Below are 15,951 nucleotides of genomic sequence, written 5' to 3'. Positions count from 1 at the left end.
TGTATTTTATATTGTTTTATGCTGTACTTGTGATTTTAAGTTTTGTGAATGGATGAGAGAGCTTCAGCTATTGAGTGTATAGAAATGTAATATATAACTATGGTTGAGATTGTGGCAAGCAGAGCTGTTTGCTGAAGTCCTTGACCTAGACACATTGGCACAAACACTTGGTAAAATCCAGTCTGGTATTGTAATCAACAAGAAAGAGTCTTATTTTAAAAAATCTGTTAAGATCCCTCAGTTATACTGTGAGTACTACAGCCTTGTACTTGACATTACTTAGCCTAGGAACAACTGACATACTTTTTTTACTTGTAATTGCTAGAATAGATTTTTGCAATGCCAATTTCACTCATGCATTCACTGTGCGCTGGTTTGTATGATCAAACAGCCCTCTATGGTCTGTGATGCAGACAGGCAGCCATTTTGAATATGCAACACCTGTCCACATTTTGTGTTGTGGGAACCTCGGGAGTGGGGTTGTACAACGATTAAACAATTCTCACAAAATCAAACAACATGCCAACTGTTGATTTCTCAATTTTTCATTAATTTATACTGTTTCCCTTAAGTAGGAGCAAGATGTAGAATCTGAGCACATAAGGATACTGTTGGATCAGACCTAATATATTCTAGTATCCTGTAAACAGCAATGCACCACCAGGTACCTCCAGGAAGCCCAGACTATGTTGTTCCTACTATCTAACAATTGGTGTTCTGGGGCAAGCTGACTCTGAATGTGGAGTTTTCAAATTGTTGCAATGACTAATAGCCATTGATAAATCTAATCTCTATAAATTTGTCTTTTCCTGTTAAAGCTATCTAGGCTATTGGCCATGACGACATTCCTTGGCAGTAAATTCCCTCCATTATTTATACAGTGTGTAAAGTACGTTTTTTGTTTGTCCCAAACAATTTCATTAGGTGACCCAGAACTCTCTTGTTACCTTCATGTTGAACTGCATTTGTTGTCCATTCAACCAATTTGGAAATTCCGAGTTTATCTGCTTGAGTTTTCATAATCTTGAATAATTATATGATCTGCAAATCTGGCAACCTCACTACTCACACCTAATGCCAGATCATTTATGACAAAGTTAAATAGCCCCAGTCCCAATACAGATTCCTGAGGTAACTCCACTGCTTACTTCAGTTCATTATAAGAACTCAATTTTCTGTCTTCTATTTAACCATTTACTAATCTGGTTAATCCACTTATTCCATAACTGTTAAGATTTCTTGGGAGCTGGACTTCGTTGAAAGCTTTTTTTATAAATCCATGTATATAATATTGACTGGATCATTCCTATCTGAATATGTTTATGGGTTTTCTGGAAAATCTTGAATTGGAAAATTTTCCAGTGCAAATTAGGTTATTTGACATGGGATCATTTGCAAATATTTTCAGTTTGCATCTAAAACTTTTTTGATGTTATAGATCCGGGATGGGCACCTTGAGAGTTAATAGAAGCTGTAGGGCAGAACATCTGGAGGACAACAAGCTCCCCCCTTCCCTAAAGAGACTTAATGCAGCATGTTCATTTTACTTACATTTAATAAACAACAAATCTAACAAAGTACCTCATCTTAATTTATTTGTCCCAACACACTACAAGTATTTGGGCAGTATCTACCACTCCAATTCTGTTGTGCCCCACTGATTCACTTCCACAAGAGGTGCCCACCAGTTGCGGAACTGAAACTTAATGCTTCTAGGGACAACTGGAAATGAGTGAAAGCACTCATTTCTGGAAAGGCACAGGTCAACAGAGTTTGCATAAGAGAGCTCTGTCAGCCTATCTTGATCCAGAAATGAGATTTTGTGCTATTTTGGAGCTTCCTCTAGGATGCGTTAAATCTCCATTGTGCAACTGGTGGGTCCCACTTACGCACCGTAATTAGTGGAAGCCACTGCTTGTGGAACAGAATTGGAGGCATAAATACCCCATTGAACGCTGCCATTTGATCTCAAATAATTAGGAAAAAAATTAAAATGATTTTAATGTTAAATTATGTATAAATTTCTATTGGGATAGTTGTAAAAATTTAAAGACAGTAGCATGTACTTCTCTTACATTGTTTAAATTTAGGGGAAAACAAAGATATTGAAAACACATATATTTTTTAGTAATCCAAACAAGTGTGCATTCTGTGCTGACAGCCACTCATCTATTTCAACATTTCCTTTGCAGTTGTACTATTTTTGTTCCAAGGATGTTTCTTTCTTCCTGCTCCTATGGCTTCTCTAACTTCACCAGTTTTCACCATTGCAAGGTGTTTCCTCCTGTTAGCATAACTATCTATTTATTTAATTGAAGAATGATCAGTTTTACAAAAATATTCATAATTTAATAGAACAATTTGTCCAGTGTACAATTTGAATAATCAAAAATATTTACATTCTTAGATGTTTAGAAAATCTAGAAAATGAGCATATGTACTAAAAGTTAACAACCTTCATCTATTTATTGAAGCAACCTCTCAGCATGACTTTGGCCAGAATTAATGAGTCATTGTTAAAGCTAGTACACAATGGCAGCTTAACCTGATCAAACATCATCATGTAAATAAATATCTGTGTTACAGGGGATGTAAAACTTGAATATCTATTTTTCATATGTGGTAATGCTGTCTTTCCATGCAAGACTTTTGCTTACAGCAGTGGTTCCCAATTGGGGGTCCGTGTAACCCACCCAGGGGGTCCGTGGCACCATTCACATATTAGCTCTGCAAGGTCCGCATTTTAATAAAAGAAAATACACCGTCTTCCTCCTCTGTTTGCTTCAACGGTGACATCATGTGCGAAAGCACCTGCGTGATTTAGTGACTAGCTTCAGAGATTACTTCCCTGCACCTAATCCTGAAAATGTTTTATTATGATTTCATTAGAATGTAAGCCTATGCGGCAGGGTCTTGCTATTTACTGTTTTACTCTGTACAGCACCATGTACATTGATGGTGCTATATAAATAAATAAATAATAATAATAATAAGGAATCCTTTTGAATGTGGTGATGTACAACTAACAACTCTATTTGTGGAAGAGCAAGATGCACTTGTTGATGTGACTTGTGATGGTTCATTGAAATCAGTTTTCAAAGAATATAGACTGGACCAATTCTGGGTGAAGATTTTTCCTGATTATAAGAAGTTAGGTGAAAAAGCTTTGAAACACCTAGTTCCCTTCTGTTCTACATATCTTTGTGAACAAACATTTTTGACATTTTGTTATATGAAGAACAAGCATAGAAATCTGCTTGATGTTGATCCAGATTTGAGATTAAAAGTAGGAAATATTGAACTGGATGTGGAAGGGTTCAGGACAAAAAGAGGCATGATTTCTCCCATCACATTTAGGTTTAGTAGCTACTAGACATGTCATAATTTGTTCAATTGTAAACTAGATTTTAGTAAAATTAAATTTGTCTTTATATTCCTAACTAAATCATTGTAATTTTTGCGTAGTAATATCACAAATTTTATGGTCTGTTTTTTAGTATACCTAAAATCCTTTGCTTATTAGGGGCTACCCCTTATTTTGTCCAAAAGATTGGTTCACACAGATAACTACCATAGAGATAACAAAATTTTCAAAAGTAGGGGGTTCTTGGCTTGGCATTTGAAAAACAAGGGGTCCGCAGTTCTTAGCTAATTGGGAACCACTGGCTTACAGTATTAGAAGTAGTATCAGACATCACCAAACAATTCAACCAAGTTCAATATTAGTGCTCTTTCTATGTTTAATGACTTTAAGGAGTAAAGTTATATTTGCTAGCAGCAGCCCTTGAAGAGATTGTCAAGCGCTGTGAAACCCAGACCGGTTTCTCAGTACAAGTCTGGCATGCTAGAATTTGGCAAATTGCATTGTCACACATTAACCCATTACAGCAGAGCTATAATTGGAACATGAAAGAAAGATCAATTCATATTTTCCCGTTCTATCATATATAAATAAAGGGTCAGACTTCCAGTATTGCAAATAGTGTTTTGGAAGGACCTCCTAATATAATTAATATAGCAATTGTTATAGATGGGACCTTCTATGTGCCTAGTGTTATAACTTGGATTGTATGTACAACTCGGAACTCACCAAAATAACAGTTCTTTGTACTCAAGTAGTTAATTGTGTTTATTATTTTGCTATACAATCAAAGTGTTATTTGCTTATTCTGAAATGTACTAGTTCTTATTCTTGCTTTTAAATTGATCAAGAATGTAGTTTCCTCTCCAGTTTAAACTATAGCTTTTTCAACCAAAATTTGCAGGTATCACTAGTATTGAATAAAATTGTGTTGATTTTTCCTTACTAGCGCTCAGATATTTTCCAGTAGAATGGTTTGGGTGTGGGGGCAGGTATTCTATCTACACCATACTGTCTCTCATATAATGCACATTACTCTCCCCCATAATTTGTATTTCATTGTATATAAAGCTGGTAAAAGAACACCCACACTAAACAAAAACATACTGGACAGCAGGAAAAGGAGGAAAGAGCAGACAGAATCAACCAGTCTTCCAATATATACAGAGTCCAGCAGAGATTTTTGATGAGAATGGTTCTTAAAGAACCTAGAAGTGAGAATATATCCATACCTCAGCTATCTATTAGTGGTTGGGCAAGTCTGCATGTCTATATGAGCTTATAATTGTGTGGGTGATGCAGAGGTCTTTAGCTTTAGTATCTTATTTTCTGCTTAAATTTAGCTTTATCTCACATGGGATTACTGTATTGCATCTCAAAATGGGTGTATATCAATCCCATCAGCATGTTATTCAGACAATGCCAATGCAGTAGTGTATGTTATGTGGCCCAAGCCATTTCATCCCACTAACATGTTCAGTAGATACTAAATAAACCTGAAATGAGAACACCACAGACTATTTCATGTTAAGCGTTCCTGTTTTTGAAGTCCAATGCTTTTAACTTTGCAACAATTCAAAAGTTGGCTTTAATAATAAAAAAAGTCATTATTTTACAGAACAACTATGTCATCCTTTCAAGAAGTTCCATCTTCAAGCAGTACCCTTCAGACGTCAAACTTTGCACATGTTATCTTTCAAAATGTAGCTAAAAGTTACCTTCCTAATGTGCACCTTGAGTGCCATTACACTCTGACTCCGTATATACGCCCTCACCAAAAAGATTGGGTTGGTATTTTCAAGGTAAGCAAGCAAGCAAGCTTGTAGCATGTTCTAATGTATGATTCAATTCCTGATGTCCAAAATAAATGAACCTTCTTAGATTGAAGGGGAAGAAACCTTTTTTTGACTCTTCCCTTTCCACTAGCTGGGGGAAAGGGGGGGTAGTACAATAGCTTCTGCGGCTACTGAATAAGAGCCTCTAAGGTGATAATGCTGTCCTAAATTGCTTTCACAGTTATTATGCTAAACGTCTCTGATTTTAAGTAGAGAATACTATATTAGTTTGTATTAGATATTGTCTGTCATGTTTTCAGACATACTCTTATAAGCTAATATAATTCTAAGTGGTTTCTAGTGCTCTTCAAGACTTCCTTTTTGCTATGTAATTTGCCTGAAAGTTTCCTAAATGTTCTAAATATTTGCTTCCTGGAAGCATTAATTATATAGGGTTGAATCCAGATTTAGTCAAAATTGGAGGAGACTCATTGAAATCTATGGGGCTTAAGTTAGTCCTGACTCCCATTGATTTCACTGAGTCTACTCTAAACATTACTAAGCCTGGATTTAACTCATATTGCGCTTTTATCATTTGATTCTTTTAGGCTGCAATCCTGTGCACACTCACCTATGAGTTAGTTATATTGAGTTCATTGGGACTTATTTTTGAATAGACATGCCTAGGATTGCACTGCTAATTTCTTAAAGGTTTATTTAGTTTTCAGTTGCCTTGGAAAAAATCCTCTAAACTTGAATGGGTACTACTGAAAATATTTTGGAGTAGCAGAAATAAGTGTAAGAAGTCAGGAGTTTGTATCTCTTCTGTATACCTTCAAATCTAGGTTCTGGTTAATATCTGTTGAAATGTACTTTCTTGACTGCAGTGTTCTCAGAAGCATTTCTGTTAGTGTTTTCGACTTTGTAATAGATTCATTAGTACAGCAGCAGGCAACCTGGTGTACTCCAGATATTTTGGACTAAAACTCCCATAAATCCTTAATTGGGGTGGGTGGGTGTCTGGATCCTCTTGTGTATGTCTACGTGGAACTAACTCTCGCTGTATTCAGTAAGGCTTACTTCCAAAGAAATGTGCATTCTTCTAAGTGTGCTCTATCAGATTCTTTATTGCAGGGGTGGTCAGACTTCAGGCTTGTGGGATTTACTTTGGGCTTTTTGGTATAATATTAAGGTTCACCAGTGGATCCTGCTGCAAAAGTCACACACTTAAAATAAGAAAGCCTAGGGACTGGTTTTGAGTACTAAAGCTCACAGTCCTTCTGTACAAAAATCCAAACCTCGTTAACTTAAGCTTTCTTCATTTCAGCAGTATAATTTAGAGTGGTAAGGGAGTCGTTTTTTGGTTACTATTGTTAAACAACTGGGAGACAAAATCCTTCAAGTCTACAAGTTTATCCTGATCCACCTTCTAACCACCCTTACTTTACCTGCTGTTATACCCCCAACTAGCTTCTTTTAAACAGTTGATTCAGAGTCAGGATTAGAATATGGATATTCTCTTAATTTGTTAATTGATGACTCTCTTGCATACAGCCATGATCTTCATTCTAAAAAGGAACCTAATATTCAGCTACTTCTTTGAGAGCTGGAATTATATAAAGACTCATTTAATGTTCAAATTTAAAGTTTTGGATTAAAGAATGTCTATCTCTGGTAATTGACTAGGCCAAAAAAGGGGTCATTTTTGTATAAGTCATAAGTGTCCTGAGTTCTAGTTTTTCTTAATCTTATGCACAGTCTTTTTTGTGGAATACACTGTCTTTCAGCTGATCCCCAATCTTATAGCAGTGTTGGGCCAAATGGCAGTGTAAGACATTGGAGTTTTGCATGTTCTGGTCTGAGATCCACAGATATGTATGAAGATTGCTCAAGATCTCTTTGTTCATTGGGAACAGAGATGGAAAGGGAGAATGGCCAGGGCAAGGAATGAGTAAGGAATGAGTATAGAAACTTCATGTTAACTTTGACACAAAAGCCTTTGAATCTCATACTGATCTTTGCCTTGCCTATACAGCAGCTTGAAACAATTAAGTTAATGAATACAGCAGTAAAATGCCTATCATCTTGTTGGCACTAGTTCCTGCTACTGCCTGCACTTTAAAGTTAGGTGCGATGGTAGTTGTGTAACTTTCCAGCTAATATTGTGTTGATGGTTCTAAGCAAGCCTTCAGTTGGAAAAGGAGTGAGAAATAATGTAATTGGATTGCAGTCTGTAATAACAGATACCAGTGGAGGATTCTTGAGTGGTTATACAGTAAGCACACCAGCAATTCTTCCCACCCTCCTTTTCTGGTGTTCATTTAGGCTGTGTCTGCACATAAGTATAGAAATGACTTGCAAGTAATCTCCACTTGAGGACTTGGATCTGCTGCTTTATGAGGTTTGCTGTAAGCTTCATGAGAAATTACTTCAGCCTGCCATTCCTGATATGAGACCCAGGTTCAAATGTCCATTCAGTTGGATAAACTTGGGCCGGTCATACTATTGGCCATGCTGTCTGAAGCTAATGAGAGTTATGCCTTCCAGATCTGTTGGACTACCAATGCATGGTACCATTTCAGTACTTTGTCAGCATCTAAGGTCTTAGCTAGACCTAAGGATTATCTCAGGATAATGGAGGGGTCGTCCCTGCCTGCTCCCAAGATGCCCTGTGTGTCATATGGATGTACAGGGATGATCCCGGGATATAGGCCTGGTTTAGCCATGGCCTAAGTTAGGAAAAAAAATGTATTTTTGATCTACTTTTTGAAATAAGGTGTACAAATAAACACAACAGCGGTTAATTGTATATTAAGTGTATTGGTGTCTGGTAGAATCAGAAAGCTAACTGTTAGAAATTACTATGATTATTTTCTATTGTATTAAACATTTGCTATTTTTACTTTAGGTTGGCTGGAGCACTGCACGTGATTATTATACATTTCTTTGGTCACCGATGCCAGAGAATTATCTGGAAGGATCTACAGTTAACTGTGTGCTGTCTTTTCAAGGTAAATAATTTTTAAAACTAGAGTGTCTGTTTACTTTTTATTCTAAATTTGTATTTAGTACTTCAAAAATATCCAGACATCTTTTGTTATAAATTATTGAAGAAGAAGAAGAAGAAGAAGAAGAGCAAATACTTTCTACACTGCTGTTTTTCCTTTTTGGACAAGGGTATAACATCATGCCTGGATGAGTTTACTGGATGAGTCTACAGAATGAGTGTCTATATAAAATTTAAAACCGTAATAAAAACACAATTTATTGTACGAAGTCATCAGCAGGTATAAATTATGGTGTAATAACTCACTATTCTTTTGTATTGAGAAGCATTGAGCCTTGCCTCTCAGAAGATACTGGACAATAAAACACTGTAATGCAATTCACACTTTTTCTGTTCTGATGCATAATTGAACTAAGAGTCTGAGCTGCAGAGATTATAATAAATGTGTTGATATGAAAACTAAATGTGTTTTTTTAAATTGTTTGTCATCAGGGTATTATCTTCCAAATGATGATGGTGAATTTTACCAGTTCTGTTATGTGACCCATAAGGGTGAGATCCGTGGAGCAAGCACCCCTTTTCAATTCCGAACGTCTTCTCCTGTTGAAGAATTGTTAACAATGGAAGATGAAGGAAATTCTGATATGTTGGTGGTAACTACAAAGGCTGGACTTCTTGAGGTCTGAATTGGCAAACTTTAGTATTCATCAATTTAGATTATGGAGTTGAATTTTTGTGAAGTTAGAATTTAAGTGTGTAATGTGGAACTTGGTGGGAAAAGAATATTGTATATAAATGCTTGTATTCTAGTAGCAGCTTCCAGCTACCTTGATGCATAGACCTGATTTGCATGTCATGCTGCAATTCCTGGGTTGTGTAACCCAGGAATTACTGAAGTTGAGCAAAGCAAGTGCATATGTCTCATTTCCTCTTTCAGTTAACCCAGGAATGGCATGTCCCAAGGTTGTTAACCCAAGCTTTCTGTCATCTTCCCAAGTGTGATTAGGGCCCATCTGTCTTACATGTCCTAGTAACAGGCAGACATCTCACTTTAAGTTTTCTTTAAAAAGCAGTGACCTGGGTTGCATGTCACAGTGCAATTTCTGGGTTGTTCAACCCAGGAATCTCCAAGGATGAGCAAAGTGATGAGCGCCCTACCTCCTGTATGCTCACCACTTCTGCTTTCAATTAGCAACCCAGGAACACCATGTTCCAAGGTTGCTCTCTGACGTGCAAACCTAAGAACTCTGGGTTGTTTAGGTGTTAAACAACTCAGAGTTAGCCTAACAATTGTCCATGGTTTGTTGCTGGGTTAACTCTGAGTTTTAAAGAAAACTTAAAATGAGATGCCTGACTGTCACTTAGCACATGTGAAACAGATGAGACTTAATCATGCTTGGAAAGCCTACAGAAAGCTTGGTTTAATGTAACTTTGCCACATTGTCCACAGGCTGTGTGTGTGTACATACACATTTATATATAGTTTTTACATGTGAACAGTTTGGTTTTAATTCGTCTAAAAACCACTTCACAGATTCTGTGAAGATGTAAGAAATTGTGCACTGTCAAGGTTGCCAGGAAGAACTTGGGGGAGGAACAATTGACAGACATGTCTCTTATCTATGCCAGTTTGCGGTAGCTAGGATAAAGAAAATTATGACACAGGCAAAGCTTGCCCAATTTTGAAAGAAATTATGTGAAATATGTTAGTGATCACATACTGAGCAATACCAAGTTTTCCTCTGTTTATGGACAATTCTGTCCGTAAGGATCCCATGATTATCCTTTTTAGAGTATTGTTGGGTTGCTTATATTTGAGCAATGTGAAATAAGTTTTCTGAACAGCTGGTTTGATATTTTCTATAGTTCTAATTAGTCATCTGTGCTTACTGCTAAACTGAGGTAAAACTGTAGATGAGAATTTGAAAATGTTGAGCAGGAATATAGGTGGGCAGATTTTAAATAAATATTCCAGGTATTCTCCTTTCTGGTTTTTATCCACTTGAGAATGAGAGAAATTATGCAGAACTTGTAATGCAGTGATAGTATTGGGGTAAAAACAACCAGGTAAGTTTGTCTTTGGTGTCTTGTAGTTCAAAATTGAAAAAACCCTGAAGGAAAAAGAAGAACTATTAAAGGTAACTGCTTGTCTTGAAAAAGAAACTGTACAGCTCAGAGTTCAAATTGAACGACTGGAAAAAGAACTTGATCATGAAAAGGAAAGAAATGATCAGCTTGAAGCACAGCAAAAGGTTAGTTCTATAGTTGATAAAAGCTAAATTGCCTCTTCAAAGCCAATTAAAGCTTAGTCTTTATGCAAAACCTTCTAATGCTATCGGGAGCATTGGATAAGATACACAAACATCATTTGAAAGTATTTATACCAAGGTTGTTTCCATTCAGGACTTGCCAAGTGGAAGTCCTAAATACATTTTTAAAGTATAATATCTAGCTAAAGTCATAGGTACTTTACACAGTTTTCCCTTTGGCATTTGTACTAATTGATGTAATAAACAAGGTGGCTACATATTTTCCAGTATTCGGAGAATGTGTGTAATCAAGACCTTCCACAGTCGAACAGAAGAAACAAGCAGAATCCCTCCTACCCAGTAAAGGTGGTGGTAGCTGAAGATCCTTTTTAACAAATGTCTCACTTTCTCAGTACTTTTAGCAATCACGTTTATTTTATAGCCAGTACAGTAAGATGTTATTATGTTACTCTCTTTTGTGTCAGTTGCCCTTTCCTGCTCTACCCTGAGCAGGCAAATGGGTAGTATATCCACCACCTTTCATCTTAGGAAAAAGCAGCTGCCAATAGAGGGGAAGAGAGAGATGAGACATTGCTAACAGCTGCCAAATGTGGATAAGCTGCACCAGTGTGAGAGCTGCTTCCTTCATCCAAAGAGCTGCATATATTCATGTCTTGACTTTATACACACACACATACTTGGAAGGTTCATTTTTATTCTACCATGTTATGACATCTATTCTATTTTATAATACGGTGGTGAGGAAAACTTTGTGAACCCTAATGATAATTGTGTAAATTCCATTGTGTTACCCTGATAGCCTTCATGAATCAAAACCAGTCCTTTTTTAAAATATCTAAAGGGGTTTATATTAACCAATTCTGTGTCTTGTGAAATAAGATTGTGTATAAATTAGGCAAACAATGAGTACTTATGAGTCAGGGTATGTACAAAAGTAAGTGAAACCCTAGTTGCATCAGCTCAATTAAAGGGAATAATTCGAATCAGGTTTTCACCATAAGGTTTTGTGGAAACGTGTCATGCCACAATCTAAAGACACCTCTGAGGACCTCAGAAAAGCAGTTATTGCTGCTCATCAGTGTGGAAAGAGTTACAAAACAGATGTGTGAAACTGACCAATAGTTAAAAAATGCTTACTTGAAGTAATTGCTGCTCAAGGGGGTGCCACTAGGCACTGAATCTAAAGGTAACAGTGCAAATTGTTAAGACCTCATGAATCCTATGGGTTATTTTTCTTTCCAATTTCTTTCTAAATGGCAAAAATAGGATTTTTTTGCTGCAAAGCTGGAAAAATAGTTTAGAATTTGTAAATGCATGTATCTATAAAGTGTTCTTGATGACACATTTTCTTTTTTATAAGGATAACTTTAAAACTGCAGACACTCTTAAAACTGAAAACGAAGAATTCAAGAAAAAATGTGACGAGGCTACTTCTAGAGTTCTCCAGCTTGAAGAAGACATCATGACAGTTACACAGAAAGCTATTGCAAAAGAAACAGAGTTAGATAGGTATGTGTATAATATATTTTATTTTACACTGAAATCTATTCTAAAGAAAGCAAACATTTGAAGATTTTTTTTAATTTTTTCCATAGCTTGAAAGACAAACTCAAGAAAGTAGTCCTTGAAAAGGAACAACTTGAATGCCAATTGAAAACAGAGAAGGATGAAAAGGAACTTTACAAGGTAATTTCCAACTTGTTTATTAGATAGTAGAGAACTAGAATTAATATAACTTTAGACAGAATTATAGTAAACAATGTGCTGTACGTATATAACGGTAGAGTAAATTACCTTTGATTTTCTTTCCCCATGTATTTAACCCTTAAGCATTTCTGGTGTGCTGACATGGTGGTGAAATCCTGTGCATACCTCTCCAATAGTCCTTTAGCAGAAAATTGAAGATATGGGGCTAGTAAAAACAATTTGTCTAGTACTTTAACTTGTTTTGCCTTATCTTCCATCCTTTACCTTAATCAGACACTGATGCATTGTCATTTAGTCCAAACCCGGAGTGTTTTCTACAAGGTGGCTTATTTTTTGGGAAGAAGCCATACTGAGAACCTGTGGCTTGTTGGAGAGTTATTCTTGCCCACAACAGATTGTCATGTTGTCCAAACCTGGGAGACCGATTTTATTGTAGGCTGTGGTGATCGGCTAAAGAGCTACTTGGTGGGAGTGGCAAAAAGCTCTTTGCCAGTGACTGCTCTTCCACCAATGCCAAAACGGCACTTTGGAAGGACCATCACTCATTCCTGGCTTTTTTTCACCCCAGTGCCTCAAATGTGCAATTGGGGTTGTAATTTTTATTTTACTTGTCGGTCTCATACAATGGTAGCTTCTGTTCTCCTGCATGCCTTCTGGAACAGATTTAGGAACTGAAGTACAAAGGAGAAATTTGGTGTGCCAGGAGTGTTTTGCTGAAAGACACCATTGGACACAACCCAAGAAAGTCCCTTTCTTTTGTTACCTTTTAAAGTGAAATTTTAAAAAGGAAGAAAGTTTTTTTAGTAGCAGGTTTATTATGAAATATACACCTAGGAAATGTGAATATAGAAAAAAAAAACAACCCACATATACTCTATCTCTCTTTGGGGGGCTGTTTGGATTAAATGTGAAGAGTAAGAATGTGAGCGGGTTGTATTATTACAGATACACCTGAAGAACACAGAAATTGAAAATACCAAACTAGCATCAGAGGTTCAGACACTAAAGAATTTGGATGGAAACAAAGATAATCTGATAGCATATTATAAAGAGGAGATTGGCCGATTACAACTATGTGTGGCTGACAAGGAGAAGTTAAAGAGAGCTTTCTTGCTTACTTCATCAAACAAGGTAATTGCTGCGACTTGGAAAACATCTTGATTTTAAGATTGGTTTCAATTTTTCTTTCTTTGGGTCCTTTCAATATTCCTGGTATTTCAAGTTATGTGTTACGTTTTTAAATATTGGATAGTTTAAGTTTATATTGTTTTGTTCAAGACCTTTATAATATTTTATCTTCTGCATATAGCATAATCATGAAATTAATATGGTTAACATGTTGAAAATTACTTTGTTAGTCATGAATATTCCTTTTTTTAATGAGTGTGAATAGAGGAAAAAAGGGACCTGGGGAAATCAATGGAAAGGCTGGCAGCAAGGTTATGTAAGGGACTGACAATAAATATGCATCAGTAGCTTTGTCCAGACTGCATAACACTGCATTGTATCCATATCTTTTTTCTAGTAAAAGTAAGCATGTCTGTGTCTTGGGCTTAATCAGCTACTTTTGGCTCAAGCTTTGCTCTGAATCTGTGTCATGTCACAATGGAGGCTGGCAAACATTTATAAACCAGGTGTGGAATTTTCAGAAGTCTGCTGTGTTTTTAAGATAAAATCTCTTAGATTTGCACTAACTTGGTTGCCGTAGTTTTAAGATTCAGGGGTGAATGGCTCTAGGACACCGTCTGGTCATGTAATAGATACTTTTCGGTTTGTGCAACCTGAGGATGTGGACAAGATGCTTGGGTGTTTGAGACCTACCACTTGTCCTCTCAATCCATTCCTTTCATGAGTAATAAAAGCGGCTGGGTTGGACTTATGGTTCTGGCCTTTGGAGGTTAATAGGGGAAGTGTGACCTCTGCTAAAGAAATAAAGCTTGGAACCAATCTGTGACAACTATTATCTAACCTACTTTGGGGGTGCAGGCAAGGTGTTGCAGAAATTGTTCTGAGCTCCAAGTGGTCATGGAGGATATTGACTGTTGTAATCCTGGTTTGGGGATGGAAACAGCCTTGATTGCCTTGGTGGATGATTTACATTGAGAGCTGGATCGGGAAACTGTAACATTGGTTCTCTTGAACCTCTCACTAGTGGTATCAAAAATTGCCCATGGTATCCTTCTGGATTGGCATTGGGTATGATATTGTGGTGGCTCTGGTCCTTCCTAGAGGATCTGTCTCAAAGTAGTGCTGGGGAATGTCTATTCTGCCCCTCACATGTTTTGGTTTATGAGGTACCTCAAGGTTTCATCTTGTCCCACATGGTCTTTAACACCTATCTGAGACTGTTGGGAGCAATCATCTGAAGGTTTGGGTTACAGTGTCCTCAGGATATAGAAGACACCCAGGTCTACCGCTCTCTTCCCTTTACAAGTCTCAGGGAGGTTGGGGAACTATTGAACTTGTGTATGAAGACTAGCTTGTGGTGGGTTAAAGGAGAACAAGATGAAACTTAATATAGACAAGACAGAGGTACTGTGGGTTTAGAATTTTATCAGTCTGTTCATGGACTGAGTTGCACTCCTCCTGAAGGTTTATGTTTGTAGCTTAGCTTTCCTCATTGGCTCTAACTGTGAAAGTGTAGGTGTCTAGGAGTATGTCATAGCTGACATACAAACCTGTTTCGAGAGATCACATCTTGCCTTGGTTACCTATGTACTGGTACATTCAGATAATGAACTCCATGTGGACTTGCGTTTAAAGAGAGTCTGGATACTTCAGTTGGTACAGAAAGCAGTCACCCAGATGTTGGTGGGGGCTGGGTGAAATGAACATGTGACATTAATTCTGTATCAGTTGCTCTGGTTGCAGGTGCATTTCTGGATCCAGTTCAAAGGGCTCATTTTGGCTCATAAAGCCCCAAATAGTTTGGGACCCGGTTACTTAAAGGACTTCCTACACCCATTCAAATCTGCCCAGGCATTCACTGGAAACAGTTGCCATTTTTTAAGTGTGTTGGCTATGTTTTAACTTGCCCATGTTTGTTGTTGTTGCTGCTGCTACTGCTGTCTGGTTTATTGTGATTCAGTTTTACTGTATTTTGTTTGTCTTCTTATTTGTGACACTTGCAAAGATTATATCTTACGAGGTTATAAATTACATATTAGTATAGCTTCAGCAGTAGTTCATAGTAGACCCCCACCTGATTAGTAATTTTATACTTCTTGATGAGAAAAAAGAATGAATTCTTTTAGGGTTAATATAGCTACTTGGATATTTCAGAATGTTATTTTTATTTTATTTAAAATGATTTTTAGGCTGCCTTAAAGGGTAGAAGCATGGTTCTAATAATGCATCTTAAAATGCTACTTTTTATTTGAAGAAAATGGGAGATAGACTAACAAATGTTGTGGTATTAAAAATTCTGCTTTTTAATCTTTCCAGGAAGAGGCAAGCATTTTAAAGGAACAGCTTCGGAAAGCTGAGGATCAGATTCAAGCTAGTAGACAGGAAGCTCTGTTGATGTCAAAAGAACTTAGTGATGCAGTAAATGTCCGTGATAAAACTATGGCAGATCTTCATAGCGCTCGACTAGAAAATGAGAAGGTGAAGAAACAGCTCACTGACACACTAGCTGAACTTAAAAAAATCACTGTTGTGAATAACGAACAGGTAAAAGATTGTGTTGTTCTTACGTTTAATTTTCTTAGATTTAATCATGAATTTTCTCTGAGAGATAACGTAAAAGAAAATTATTTGAATAGTTATTAATTATTCATATTTATTGAATAGTATAGACCTATTCCATATAGCCACTTATTCTCTAATAGT

The 15,951-nt window shown here is 36.8% G+C and overlaps 1 protein-coding gene across 3 annotated transcripts in view; it reads left to right on the top strand.

The window, feature by feature from the left end:
* TAX1BP1 (Tax1 binding protein 1) overlaps positions 1-15,951 on the top strand; it is a 49,311-nt gene that overhangs the window by 5,194 nt on the left and 28,166 nt on the right. For all 3 annotated transcript variants that reach the window (XM_063128774.1, XM_063128782.1, XM_063128776.1), the window contains exons 2-9: positions 4,980-5,163; positions 8,045-8,147; positions 8,636-8,823; positions 10,237-10,395; positions 11,774-11,922; positions 12,009-12,099; positions 13,066-13,251; positions 15,565-15,792. In XM_063128774.1, the coding sequence (XP_062984844.1) occupies positions 4,987-5,163; positions 8,045-8,147; positions 8,636-8,823; positions 10,237-10,395; positions 11,774-11,922; positions 12,009-12,099; positions 13,066-13,251; positions 15,565-15,792 (1,281 nt within the window). In that variant the 5' untranslated portion in view covers positions 4,980-4,986. The remainder of the gene's footprint in view (positions 1-4,979; positions 5,164-8,044; positions 8,148-8,635; positions 8,824-10,236; positions 10,396-11,773; positions 11,923-12,008; positions 12,100-13,065; positions 13,252-15,564; positions 15,793-15,951) is intronic.

This window comes from Elgaria multicarinata, chromosome 1 (genome assembly GCF_023053635.1).
Source record: "Elgaria multicarinata webbii isolate HBS135686 ecotype San Diego chromosome 1, rElgMul1.1.pri, whole genome shotgun sequence".
In the NCBI taxonomy this organism is placed as follows: Eukaryota; Metazoa; Chordata; class Lepidosauria; order Squamata; family Anguidae; genus Elgaria; species Elgaria multicarinata.
The sequence above is the reverse complement of the archived record's forward strand: the minus strand, read 5'-3'. Positions and strand labels throughout refer to the sequence as shown.